The 13,967-nt window shown below is 34.9% G+C and overlaps 1 protein-coding gene across 1 annotated transcript in view; it reads right to left on the bottom strand.

Annotated features, from left to right (window-relative positions):
- The window catches only part of LOC150103020 (arf-GAP with dual PH domain-containing protein 1-like), a 132,426-nt gene that overhangs the window by 77,633 nt on the left and 40,826 nt on the right, over window positions 1–13,967 (bottom strand). The window contains exons 2-3 of the mRNA XM_090398053.1: window positions 9,117–9,342; window positions 6,060–6,249 (exon numbers count right to left, since the gene is read on the bottom strand). Coding sequence (XP_090254179.1) covers window positions 6,060–6,249; window positions 9,117–9,342 — 416 coding nt within the window. The remainder of the gene's footprint in view (window positions 1–6,059; window positions 6,250–9,116; window positions 9,343–13,967) is intronic.

Below are 13,967 nucleotides of genomic sequence, written 5' to 3'. Positions count from 1 at the left end.
AACAAAAAAAACCTCACTGCATCAAAGCTAGAGCCCTGTTATTATTATTATCTATTAGGTTACAAATTTAATTAACCTGGAGAGTAACAGGTTCATACAGAAAATAATAGATAAATAAATAAACAGAAAATAAAATTACTTATACATATAAATTGCAACTGGTATGGATAGTAGCCAATAAAGGATGAAAACTGCTTAGAGTCCTAAAGTCAGGGTTTGCTGGAAACTAAGTGGGCTGAATGTGTGCATTCCAAATTCTTGGGATTTTTAAGCCCCCATTATTATTAAGATTAGGGTAGTTAACACATGAGGTCAGGCAAATAGTTTTAATGGTTGATCAGTAACTTTAGCCTGTCTTGTAGATTGTAGTGCAGCTTGTTTCTTTGTATATATATACGTATACTCCAGAAGATGACCTTAATGTGAAGGCCGAAACGTGAAGTGAATATTTTGGTTTATATTAAACTAAAGTTTTACTCTAACACGGTAGTTGTATCCATAATTTTCATAATGTATTCTGATTACCGTGTAAGCACGAAAGAAAAGAAAGAATTGTCTATTGAAGAATCCAGCTGAAGGGCTATCTCCTAAGTGCTGCTGTATTCTTATTTTAAAATTACTTGCTTCTACTTTTTTCTGGCTTTCCATTTATATCTCTATGTTAATGTTTATAATGACGTTACTGCATTCTATACTACTGCGTAGATGTGCTGTAACCCAGCTTCTCTCTCTTTAAATAGGCCTTTCAACTTTTTTCTTTTGAGGAAGCCTGTCTCTTTCATTCTAATCATATTCCGTTTCTACTACTACTTTGAATTTTAACCGCATATACCATTTCCGGGTAACATTATTACAGTTCGAACAGAGGATCTGGAATTTGGTTGAAAAGATCAACAGAAAATTTGGTGGAAGTCTCCATGGTCCAGAACTGGATTATGATCTCATATCTTGATGTCAACATGTTTCATCTTAATTATCCTATTTATAAGGGAAGAAAATATATAAATTTGTACAGGCTTACATGTAAACGAACAATACTCTGGAAATTAGGATCCTCCATATATCTACTAGTTGAGCATTGTCGAGACATATTTTTAACTGTGCATATTCTACTTTTCCACTCCTGGGGTGTCCCCCTATTTCGTCTAATATGGAGTTTTCAGTATGATTCCAGTCTCCAGCTGCTATCATGTAGTGGGCACCATATAAATATGGCTGCAATTCCTGGAAGAATTTTCATCTAACTGTTTTCCACTGGATGGAGAATAAACATTTATAAACATTATTATGCATCCATAGTATTTCCAGTGTATTGTCAAGATTCTCTTGTTTTCCCTTCTGCATCCCTTTGGATATTACAAAATGACCCAATGAGGGGAGAGGGGGGGGCAGAACAAGAACTCCTACTCCAGCTCTGCTAAATCTTCCAAAAGTTCCAATAAGAAAGAAGTGGATCTGTTAAAGTTTTCACACCTTTATATCTGCAGAATATGTTTCTTGGAAACACAAAAACCTGATATCATGGCATAGCATAAGTTTCCATATAGCTTCTTGTTTAACTTGCCTGGGGAATCCTTGTACATTTAATGAGGCAATGCAGAAAGGAAATGATATGTTTAGTGAAATGTTACTGGTAAGTCTTTAAATTCTAGATGTTGGAAGAACCTGATGAGGTCTTCAATCTGTAATGGAACAATTGTGTAGCCTGCTCCTTGTAAATTGTTTTCCAGTTTGTTTTTTTTTACAGTTGCTTTCCATTATTTCAATTTCATGCCTATCATTCTTGATTTGGAGGCTAGTTTTTTTTTTCATGTAGATGATAATCATAATGAGAAAACTTTGAAACAATTAACTTTACTATTTTTTCTTTAATTGTATGTCTTGCTTTCCCTTTATTAGCATGAGATGGTTCCTCATAGTCCACGAACTCTTCTGAGCCTAAGGAGTCTTCATTTGACTATCCACAACTTTCTCCATCTTTATCATTTTTTATAATTTCTTCTTTTAGATTTAGTTCTTTTTTCAGTATGCTTTTAATTTTTTTCATTAATTCATCTTTTCTTTTTGATGACGTTGTCTGCATATTGAGTTCTTTCAAATGTCTAACTTGCTTTTCTGTTTATTCTCTGGTTTCTCAGTTTCATTTTTGCATTTTGTCTTGTACCTGTTCAGTTGTTATATTAGGTTCATTATTGGTAATTTCAACTAATGTTGTTCGATATATTTGACTGGGAAAGTGGCTCCTGCAGTTCTGAATTTTGGGGACTAATTTCTGGCTGATTTTGTGGTACACTTTGTTTGATTTCATCAAGTATAGCTTGTTTGAAAGCAACATCTTTACTATACTGAAATGGAAGATCCGGGAACTCTTCTTTATGCTTCTCCAATATATATATATATATATATATAAAAGTTTTTTTACCTTGGGAATAATGTATATTAGGGTTAAAAAGTAATTTTATAAACTTGGTTATTTTACTCCTAATCCCAAGTAAGCAAACACCTTGTAGCAACTTGTATAGATAAAGTTGATAAGGCTCTGTATTACTAAAACTTGGGTATTTAGGGTCTAGCTACTCACTGAGGAGACCTCAAAAAAGGTTGAAACCGGTCTGGGTAGTGACCCCACCCATAATGTATTGCAGTATACATCTCTTAGTGAGATGTGCTTTATATTATTGAAAATACTAAGAATAGTGATCAGAGCTTTACCCACCTTTACAATGAGTTGCCCTGTTGTTGCACCATCTTTAGACTTGAACTACATTCAGGTGCAAACTTAACTGTTTGCTTACTTGGGATTAGGAGTAAAATAACCAAGTTTATAAAATTACTTGGTAACCCTAATATATATATATATATGCTGTTCTAACTGACTGTACTGTGCTCCCACTCTTTCGGCAAAAGTTCTGAAAGGACAAGTAGTAACACGAATTTCAAAACTTTTGCATTTATGATGGGGTTTGAGACACTGATTAGCAATATGTTCGATCTCCATACAGTTGAAACATTTAGCTTTGGGGCAGTTGCTGCTCAAGTGATCATAGGAACTACAATGAAGGCACTGACTCTGTACTCCAGGATAGTTCATCATAACTCGAGTTTTACCGATATTGACAAAATCTGGTATGGACATCTTCATATCTATTGTGAAGGGGATATCACGAAAATCAGTTGGGATCTTCACTTGATATATCTTTTCATATGTTACCGATTTTACCCCATTTCAAGAATGCTTGGATAAGAATTTCATTACTGTTCTCAAAATGCCAATTTTTTGGCATTGTGGAAATTTACTGAAAAAAAAAAAAGCAATAAATTTCTTCTTTGCCATTATAAACTTTGAAAACATTCAGTATCATAAAAACTCTCACTAAAATAAAACCTTTAGATCTCCATATACACATTAGTGTGTATCTGAATTCTGATAAGCTCCGAAACATTGTTGCTAATGATGTCATATGACACTGCAGCAACTCAGAAAACAAATGAAAAAATTTAGGTTAGAGTCAATATAAAGAAATGTTTTTGGAAAATAAATACTTCTTTCTCAGTTTTTAATATCCAGTATTAATGGTCAAATTAGGCATATTATTTCTTATCACTGGGTAAGAAATAAGTAAGCTAGTTACTGCTGTCTTCAACCTGAATGAATATGTGCTGAGCTCTCTCTCTTAAAAAAATGATGCATATATATCCCATCCTCTCATTATAGTCGTATTCCATTATGTAAAATCGGTGATAATCAATAAAAGCATTTGTAATAACTAGCATTCTTCAGTAGTTATTACAAATGCTTTTGTAAAGGAAAGCATAGTAAAAAAAACCGACATGAAACAGGTTCAGCATAACTCTTACTATCATTATGTGAGACTTCTAGGGAGTCCAAGGACTCATTGTGGGAGGCACACTTCTCCACTACATATAACTCACCATCCTCCCCCACTACTTAATCCTCAAATTTACACGTTGCTATCTACTGCTCACCATTAACAGTATTTTTTGTCTGTAAATTGCACATGTTCTTTGTCTGCATGCAATATGAAAAACATGAGTTAGTTTCTAGGAGGAAAAAAAACTCTGCTAACTCTATATGAGATCGGCTAACTCGCCTTCAATTGAAAAGCCTACAAATTTCTCTGTAAAACAATGAGAAATAAACTCAAGTCATTTCTAACAGAAGGGGATAAGATCTTGTTTTTCTTCCAATTGTGCTATGGAGATGCTTTAAGTAATTAAAACTGATAATTAAATCAAAACATTTTTTTTTACTTGTCAACTAAAATTTCTCACTCATTAAGGATGAGCAGATCAGTGCATTTTTCAAGCCCTGGTCATGTGGGTTCAGAGGAGATAAGCGAAAAGATCACGTAGAGGAAACCAAGATATGTGGCCGATGAAACTATGAAAATGAGGACAGACTGAAGGAATGTGGCATTCCAAGAATATTCTAAGATCCCCCTTACAATATAGGCACAAGTGAGATTTTACAAACTCATGGCAAGTGGAGGAAGCATTTAGAGTCATTCCTAAAAGCTGTAAGAATGTGTTTAGCAACTATTGAAGTTTTTCTCATGGAATATGGTGAACAGAATTGGCTACCAGCAGATATCTGGAGTATGTTTTCAAAGAAAAAAATAAGTAGGATTTTGGCAGTTTTTTCCAATTGGTTAGACTATAAATTATATATTTAGTTTAATCCTTTATCCAAGTGTAAGCAAACAAAGTTTGCACCTGAAGTATCTTCGGGACTGGGCAACTCGTGGCAGTCCAGTCCCGAAGATACTTAGGCGCAAACTTTGTTTGCTTACACTTGGATAAGGGATTAAACTAAATATATAATTTATAGTCTAACCAAGTGAAAAACACCTCAAACATCTTTCTCTAATCCAGAGTAATTTAATAATAAGGTGTGATACCTTTTGGCAACTGGCATATGGAAATATAACTTCTGCATTGCTTCAACCTTGGTATCACCTCTGGGTGTGGCTCCCACTGAAGATACCTCAATAAAGGTCGAAACTGGTCTGAAACATCTCCTTGTGGACATATCATAATGCATAGCATTATATATGTCCACAAGGAGATGTGCTTTGCATTATGGGATACTAAGGAAAGTGATCAGAACTCAGTCCACCTTTGCCACGAGTTGCCCCAGTCCTGAAGATACTTCAGGCGCAAACTTTGTTTGCTTACACTTGGATAAAGGATTAAACTAAATATATAATTTAAAAATATAAGTATTTGGAAACTATGTGATCTGAAATTGGTCCTCCCTCAATGTGGCCTTGCCTCTCTGAATGCTATTTATTATTATTCAATAATAATAAGAATTCTCTATGGTATGGGACACACACAGTCTGTTCCATACCATAGAGAATATCATACCATATGAAATTACAATTGATTTCATATTGTGATTTCATTTGTAACTGTGATTTGAAATGCAATCAAATTGCTCAACACTACAAGAAAAAAAGCTGCCTCTCCACTGTTCTTTTTGTACAGTCCTGTCTTCTCCTCTCTCATTTATAACTATTTTATGAGATAATTTATAATAAATAAATTACTTAAATGCAGTTTATTTTTTTTTTTAAATATATTCCATGCATGAGAGATTGCTGAACCACTTTTAGCCAAATATCATACAGTAGTTGATATTAGAAACATCATCAGAATCATACTTTTAAAATGTATGATAGTTTCTTCTCTAAAGAAGGCAAAATAATAACTGCTGAATCAGTTTGCAAAATCAGCTAGCTCACAAATGTCTCTGACTACTATTGCATGAATGATTGAAACCTAATTCCTCAGATCTTATACAACTAAATTATCACATTTCTCAGAATGCACACCAACTGACAGGTGTTTATTATGTAACTAATAATACAGTAATTTCTGTTATAAGAGGACATTCAACACATGCGTACACACATAGTGCATGCATGCAATCTTCCTTAGACCAAAAACTTCCTATTTTAGCTATAAGCATTTAAAACAAATCTTATGCATAAAATTTTCTATAAGATGACATGTGCATAACTATAAAAATGACATACCTCTTTTATATAATACTTCAGACTATTCTCCAATTCAGTGAGTATAAATTTACGCATATAAAATCGTTCATCATCTCGACCTTTCTTCCACAGCCAACCCTCTTTAGTTCCACTTAAATACAGCTGTTTTTCAACATCAATAAATTCCTTTCTTTCATACTTAGCTTTGACCCATTGTTCCTTTAAAGTGCTAGAAAAATTAAACATTTACACAATGGTGGAATAATGTCTGTCTCCATAATATGAAAACAATAGCAATGGTTTATATAATCAGGAAAAAAAAAATATATATATATATTATTGATCATAATTTACTCGGTAGAAAATGCATATAAAAATGAATTTAAATGACTCTATACCGAGAAAGAAAAGTTTAATGTTAAGATACAACTAGTTTCGTTGAAATTCAACTTCTTCAGGTATCACAGGCAAAGAATTAAATAAAAAATAACAGAGACATGATAAAATACATTAACAGATCTAGTATAAAACACACAAGTACATTTAAAAACAGGAATGTGTGCTTGAGTTTCAACTGAAGTTGATAAGTGTGTGAGCTGACATGAGTGCGCCAGTATTGGACAGTGGCAATGTGTGCATCAGAAATATTGTGGCTAAGGCTGTTATTAATATGAGATGAATCAAGCGATATTTCTCTAGATTCAATTATTCTTCTTTCAAGTTCATCATAGCACACATGGATATTAGAAGTTTGTGGACAGTCTACGAGGTGTTGGCGGCCTTCATCCAAGTTGATCGAGAAGAGAAAGTGACTAGAGAGAGCACTGGCCCTGGTTCTGTTGTAGGAAATGTCTCTTTGGTGTTCTTCCATGCGTAAAAGGATGGATTTAGCTGTCTGCCCGTAGTATGGTTTGCCACAATCACATAAAATCTTCTAGACTCCTGAATACTGAGTAGGAAGATGTTTCATTTTAGGTCTACTTAGTATGGAACGAAGTTTAGGAAACGTAGTGAAGCAAGTTCTAATGTTGAATTTCTGAAGCATTTTGGCTAGTTTGGGAGAGAGAGCTGATGTATGGTAACAAAATAAAAGCTCTTGGTGGACAAGAATCTTCAAAAGTAGTTGAGTGGTGGACAGAGAGAAATTTATTAATCTTTTTAAGGAGAATCCATTGTTAACAAAAGACTTTTTAAGAAAATTGAGTTCATATTCACTTTCTGTTTCATCTGTTAATAAAGATCTGGCGCAATGTACCAGGGTTGAAATAATACCAAACTTTTGTGGAGGGTAGCGATGGGAAGAAGCATGAAAGTATCTGTCTGTGTGAGTGGGTTTTCTAAAAATGGAGATTTTGATATTTTCAGCGCATCTCGTAAGTTTTAAGTCCAGAAAGGGAAGACAGTCGTCGGATTCCAGTTTACAGGTGAAATTGATTTTCTGATGAAACTTGTTGAGGTGGTCCAGAAAAAAGTTGAGGTTGTTGACACTGTGTTTCCAGATGAGAAATACATTGTCAATATAATGATACCATACTTTAGGTTTAAGAGTCGAGGAATTAATTGCTTTTTCTTTAAAATCCTTAAGAAATATGTCAGCAAGAATCGAAGAGGGCAGACTGCCCATAGCTAAACCTGAGTTTTGTTTATAAATTTTGTTATCATATTTGAAGTATCCTGAGTTCACACAGTGAGAAAGTAAGGAAAAAAAATTTCTTGGATAGTTTATTCTGGAGAAGGTTTAGAACTTCTTGAGTAGGTACATTCGTGAAGAGAACAATATCGAAACTTGCCATTAAATCTGATGTGTTAGTTTGTCTTTTATTTTGGAGACAAAATCAGCTGAATTTTTTACACGAGAAAAGGAAGTACACAAAGGTTTTTTAAAAAGGATGAAAGGTATTTTGAAAGGTTGTAAGTAGGGGAGTTTATGCCCTCAACGATAGGTCTTAGTGGAGAGTTTAATTTATAGATCTTAGGGAGCCCATATAACCTAGGGATTAGAGGATGAATCGACCTAAGGGAAAGACGGATGTTTCTTGGTAACTCTGAGGTGGTTTTCAGTAAATTGTTGGTCCTATTGTGTAGTTCTTTTGTAGGATCACTATTTAGTTCAGAGTGTCAGTGTTTAGTAGTTCCAAAATTTTGTTATGGTAATCTGATCTATTTAAGATGACAGTGGCATTCCCTTTGTCTGCAGGGAGAATAATGATGTCATTATTGTATCTCAAACTTTTAATAGCTGATCTCTCAGAATAGTCATATAAACAAACTGACAATAAAGCATACCTTTAGTAAGCATATTTCAATATTAATTTACGTTATCTTAATGTACACATAAACAGACACTCTTGATGTACAATCTTGTTCAGAATTATCACATACATAAGCACTTACAATTCTTGTTCAGTACTGCCTCTTACATGAATTTTTGTTCACACGAAAGTGCTGCCTTTTGTCTTTCTTTCCTTCTGCTGGCTCATTCTTGATTTCCCGTCAAATTTCTTCCTTGTCTTTACTATGCTACAGGACCCTTAACATGGTGGCAATGTGCAGCTCTTTCCTTTCGATTCCCGACATCAGACCTCACATGGTGGCAGACCCAGGTAGAAGACTCAGAACCCTATGATGTTTCTCTTTCGATTACCTACAGCAGACCCAGGTAAGAGAAGGTAAAAATCCTAAGACAAAGTCCTTCTTGATGTCTCTCGCCTTATATAGGCAAAGATATAGGCAAAGACCATGATGACTTCATACTTCACGTGTCTTTTGAAATTGCCATATATGGATGAGTCAACAGCATTACGTGATGACATCATGCGCCACATTATATTAACAAATGCTTGTGGTTAAATTATTACAAATACAAGATTATTACAGACAAAATTTGACATTTCTTTATGTGCAATCTCCCTAGAAGAACGTAAAAATGAACATGATAAGTTACATAGAACATATCATGTTCTATGTAACTTTTATAGTAGTAACCTACAGCCTGTCATGAATAGCATATTATATCATATATGCACACATATGAAAAGGCAAATATAAAGAAGAAATCAAACACTTTTTTGATTAAAAGAAAGAAATGTTACTCACTGAACATCATCTGGACCAGGAATGCGATAACAAAGAGGGACATGTGCCTCATAATGGGATTTGACTTTTATATTACCATTATCTTTCATATGCTGCACTTGACTTTCATCCCAATTATCCAATCTTAATGATTTTACTTTACTAATGTGAGAGCCCAAGTTTCTATGAAAACCAGCACAATGGGTGCATAAAAATATACCTATGTTATATGATGCCCATTCTGGTCCTGCAAAAATATTTCATGAATTAAAATTTCATTTAGAAAGAGAAATATTAAAAACTAGAATTTCAGCCTGTAAACAAGAACTACGTAGTTGGAAGTTTTTTCACTTGGTTATACTATAAATTAAAGATACCAAGAAATTATATATTTGGTTTAATCCTTTATCCAAGTTGCATCTGAAGTATTTTCAGGACTGGGGAAACTCATGGTAAAGGTGGTATGACTTCACATCACTTGTCTTAGTCAATCCCTCCAGCCATAGGTCTGAATTTTCAGCTATGCCGGTACCGAGCCAGATAAAAATAGGGGGGGGGGGATTGAGGTGGTGCCGTACCTCCCCATAAAAGGGGCTCATGGCCGTTGAATCACCATATGAAATGAACGAATGAACTTGTCTTAATATCCCAGAATGCAAAGTACATCTCCTTGCAGACATGTATAATACTATGCATTATGGAAAGGGTCACTACCCAGACCAGTTTTAACTTTTAATGAGGTCTCTTCAGTGGGAGCCAGATCAAGAGGTGATACTAAGGTTGGAGTAATGCAGAAGTCATATTTTCCTATACCATTTGACAAAATATGTCACATCTTTTTATATAATTATACTTCAACCTTAGTATGAACTCTGGGTCTGGCTCCCATTTAAGAGACCTCAAATAAAGGCCGAAAAAGATCTGGGTAGTGACCCCTCCCATCAAGAGTGGCTCGTGCATAGGCACTGCAGAACTGCAGCACCGCCAATTTTTCTCGATATATAAATATATTTATTAATTTATTTATATTTGCTTGTAACATTTAATTTTATCATCAACAATCCCATACAATTCTCTTATTTTGAATAAAAAATAATAAAAATCCTTCTTGTAGCACTTAGGAGGGTGAAGAACACTAGCAGCACTGTGTTTACCACAGTGTCATATTGCTATGCGCGCAAGCATATGTATATCATAGTGAGATGCAAGCTATTAGCGTAATGCAGCACTGCTATCCATTATGCAGTTCCACTGTTGTTTATATGCAGTTTGTGCCAGTAGTAGAGTGTTCGTAGTGCTTATCGTGTTTACTCCATCTCTTTAAATATTTGGACATTACAATTAAAGGATTTAATTGTAATGTCCAAAAATTGTAAATCCATTCCTTTAATTACAATTAAAGGAATGGATTTTATTTTTAAGTAATTTTGAATTATACTAAATTGTATAATTTTATCGATAATAAACAATATTTTTTCATGAAACAAAACAAGAATATATTTTATTTTTAAGTAATTTTGAATTATACCAAACTGCATAATTTTATTGATAATAAACAATATTTTTTCATATTTAATTTTTTTAAAAATTTTTACCATAATTTTGATATTTTATCCAAACATGTATACACCTTACTTACAGTGTGTATGTATATTTCGAAAGTTGCAGCACTCCCAAGATTTCGAGCCACGAGCCGCCACTGCTTCCCAGAATGCACAGCATTATACATGTCCGCAAGGAGATGTGCTTTGCATTATGGGATACCAAGACAAGTGATATGAAGTCACACCACCTTTACGAGTTGCCCCAGTCCTGAAAATACTTCAGGCGCAAACTTTGTTTGCTTACACTTGGATAAAAGATTAAACCAAGTATATAATTTCTTGGTATCTTTAATTTAAAGAACTAAGTAGGAATTATAACAATTAAAATATATATTCTATAGTTTCTTCAAAGATAATTTCATGTTAAGTCATCAGTAATAGTGCTAATGTTTTGGCTCTTGAGCAGTTGTCACAGTTTAATGCAACTAAATGTAAGGTTTTGAAATTTGGGATCCACGGATGGGATGCTTCATGCTCATTTGGTGGATTTATGCTAGAAGTGGAGGAAGCAAAGGATTGTGAACGATTGTAGATAGAAATCTGTAGATCAGAAGATATATTGCAAAGGTTGTGAAGAGACATTGCAGAAAATTGCTGCAATATTGGAGGAAGACAATGAGAGATAAAAGAGTAGTGGTCCCATTGTATAAAGCTTTGATCAGATCTCATAACCAGGATTCAAAGGAGATCAAACAACTTTGGAGACGGTGCAGAGACAGATAATGAAAATGATATCAGGATATCAGGACAACATACAGTGTTGGTTATGAGGACAGACTGAAGGCATGCAAACTAGAAATTTTAGTAGATAGAAGATAAAAGGAGGTATATAACTGAAATAATTAAGCTGTTGAAAGGTCATTATCAGATTGATACTGGAGAGAATTTTCATATGGTAGAACAAGAGGAAGGAACAAATACAAGGGGCCATCTCTGGAAGTTGCAAAAGGACGTGGATAAGAAGTGATTTGCATGGAGAGTGGTAGGAACATGGAATGCAATCACCTGAGAGGGTGGTAAAAGCACAAACGGTGAACGAGTTTAAGGAGTGGTATGATATACTTTGTGCTGTCTACCATAATGAGTGTTATAACTCCACAGAAGTTAGGAAAATAATAATAATAATGGCTAGAATTTTGATTGAACACAAAGATTTAATCATCATATTTCTAGAGTTTAAAAAATGCCTTTTTACCAACAGATAAAATACCTAAGGCATTAAGTGATCCCAAAATGATGTGTTACTGTTCTTTAAACTCAGATTTGATAATTATTAATATTTTGTGAGGAATTACTCAAATAGGATATTTCCTATTCTGTTCACGAATAGACACATATTTTCCATGAGGAGAGAAAGAACATGAAGAGAGGGATGCTGTTGATCATAGCAGGGGAATTAATGTTTGTACAAGGTGGAGATGCAATGCAAAGAAAAACAGTAGCAGTGGTTTTCAGGCAGCATGGTGTGTGGGACAGGAAAAGATATTTATTTTGATGTTGCTGTAAGCCAGAGAATGAGGAAAGTGGTAATAACAGAAATGTACAGACAAATTGGCTTACTGAACAAGTAAAGGATGATCATTACAAGTAATATATTAATATAGACTGGAATATGTCTTCTGAGATCAAAGGAAATTAATTTCTCGAGTTTCTGTGAGATAACTATTTTAGGGTATTTATAGTCATGAAAATAATTGAAAACACTGCCCTCCAATAAGAGGGCACACGAGGAGCAAGGGTCATACATATATAATCAGAGGATGTGATACTGAATAGGATATCAAATCTTCCACGTTTTTAAGTGCAACCATGAGGTGATTGCTTGTGTAGTGGCCAGTCACATGAAGAATTTTGTGGGGAAATAATATATAATGGATATCCACTCACCATAATTAAATGAGACCAAAAAACATTTCAGTCAGTTAATTTCACAATAAGTAAGCTGGTGCTGTTTCCCACTTTCCCTTTACCCACACAAAAATTACTCAAATTGTTTTTTTATGTTTGCTTTGACCAGGCACAAAGGAAGGTAAGCCAGTTCCATCAGAAGGGTCAATCTACAACAGAAGTAGCCAGTTATAGCTATTAATATCTTAGGAGGTAGTGGTCACCTGGAATATGATACCTGACATGGAGAAAGCATGGCATTGTAAAGGGGGAGGTCTTGCTCTGGTAATTTATTTTCTATAATAAAGTGACAATGGAGTTGGATAAAGGAAATGGATGCACTATGATACTATTTGACTTTGCAAAGACTAGAAATTGCATGTTAATCTGTTAAGTTTATTTATTTATTTATATGGAGTTTCCTCCCTTTTCTCACCCGTCCCTATTGGGGCGAGTTGGGCCCCCCCTCATTGAGGGTTAAGTATTTATGGGTAGATCTGTGTGTGTTCACAGGGATGGTTTGCCTGCTTGTAGGATGAAAAACCCCAGATAAACTGGGGGAAAAAACCCTGCTGTCCACACCCAAGACTGGCTAACTTGGCTATGGCTGAGGAAGATCCTTAAGCTCCTCATGTCAGCAACGGGAATCGAACCCAGGACACTCCTTCTCCAGGCATATGGTTGCAAAGTGCAAAGCCACTAGGCTACCCGCACGGACATCTGTTAAGTAAACTGGAGTAACTGGAGATTGTTATGAAGCTAGCGACAAACAAGAAAGTAGCTGACAAAGAGACATCACAGAATAGTGTATGAAGATGAAGAATAAAAGAGAAGATAGATGACTAGTGGATTACAGCAGGCCAGTGTAATTAGTCCACTGCTGTTAAATTTGCATATTAATGATACTAGAATGATCTGAACAGTTGTTTCCTGCTGATGCTAAGTTAGGAAGGACAACAGTAAATAAAAGTGATATACAGATCCAGTAGATTGCTGTGAATAAGCTGACATTGTGGGCAGTTCAGTGTGGCAAAGTAGTAATTTTTTTTATTATTATTACGTGACACCTCCAGGGAGTCCAAAGACTCATTGAGGGAGGATACCTGCTCTACAACGCTGTCTCCACCACACAATCCAACAACTGACCGCACTACACCAACGGCATCTACTGCCGACAACCATCACCACCACTAGTATTCCCACAGACAATCACAAACATCCATGCCCACAGCGGGATTCGAACCTGCAGCCTTGTGGCTGGAGAGCAGATATGCTAACCACTCGGCCAGCCAATCATGCATTTATACACTTTGGACTAAAAAAAAGATTCGACACTATGTATTGTATTGATGGTTTCAATGAAGTTAGAGTGAAAGTTAGG

The sequence above is a fragment of the Typopeltis vanoorti genome, chromosome 9 (genome assembly GCF_054136105.1).
Source record: "Typopeltis vanoorti isolate ZY-2024b chromosome 9, IOZ_Tvanoo_1.0, whole genome shotgun sequence".
NCBI lineage: Eukaryota > Metazoa > Arthropoda > Arachnida > Uropygi > Thelyphonidae > Typopeltis > Typopeltis vanoorti.
Note: the sequence above shows the minus strand (reverse complement) of the source record. Positions and strands in the feature narration are given on the sequence as shown.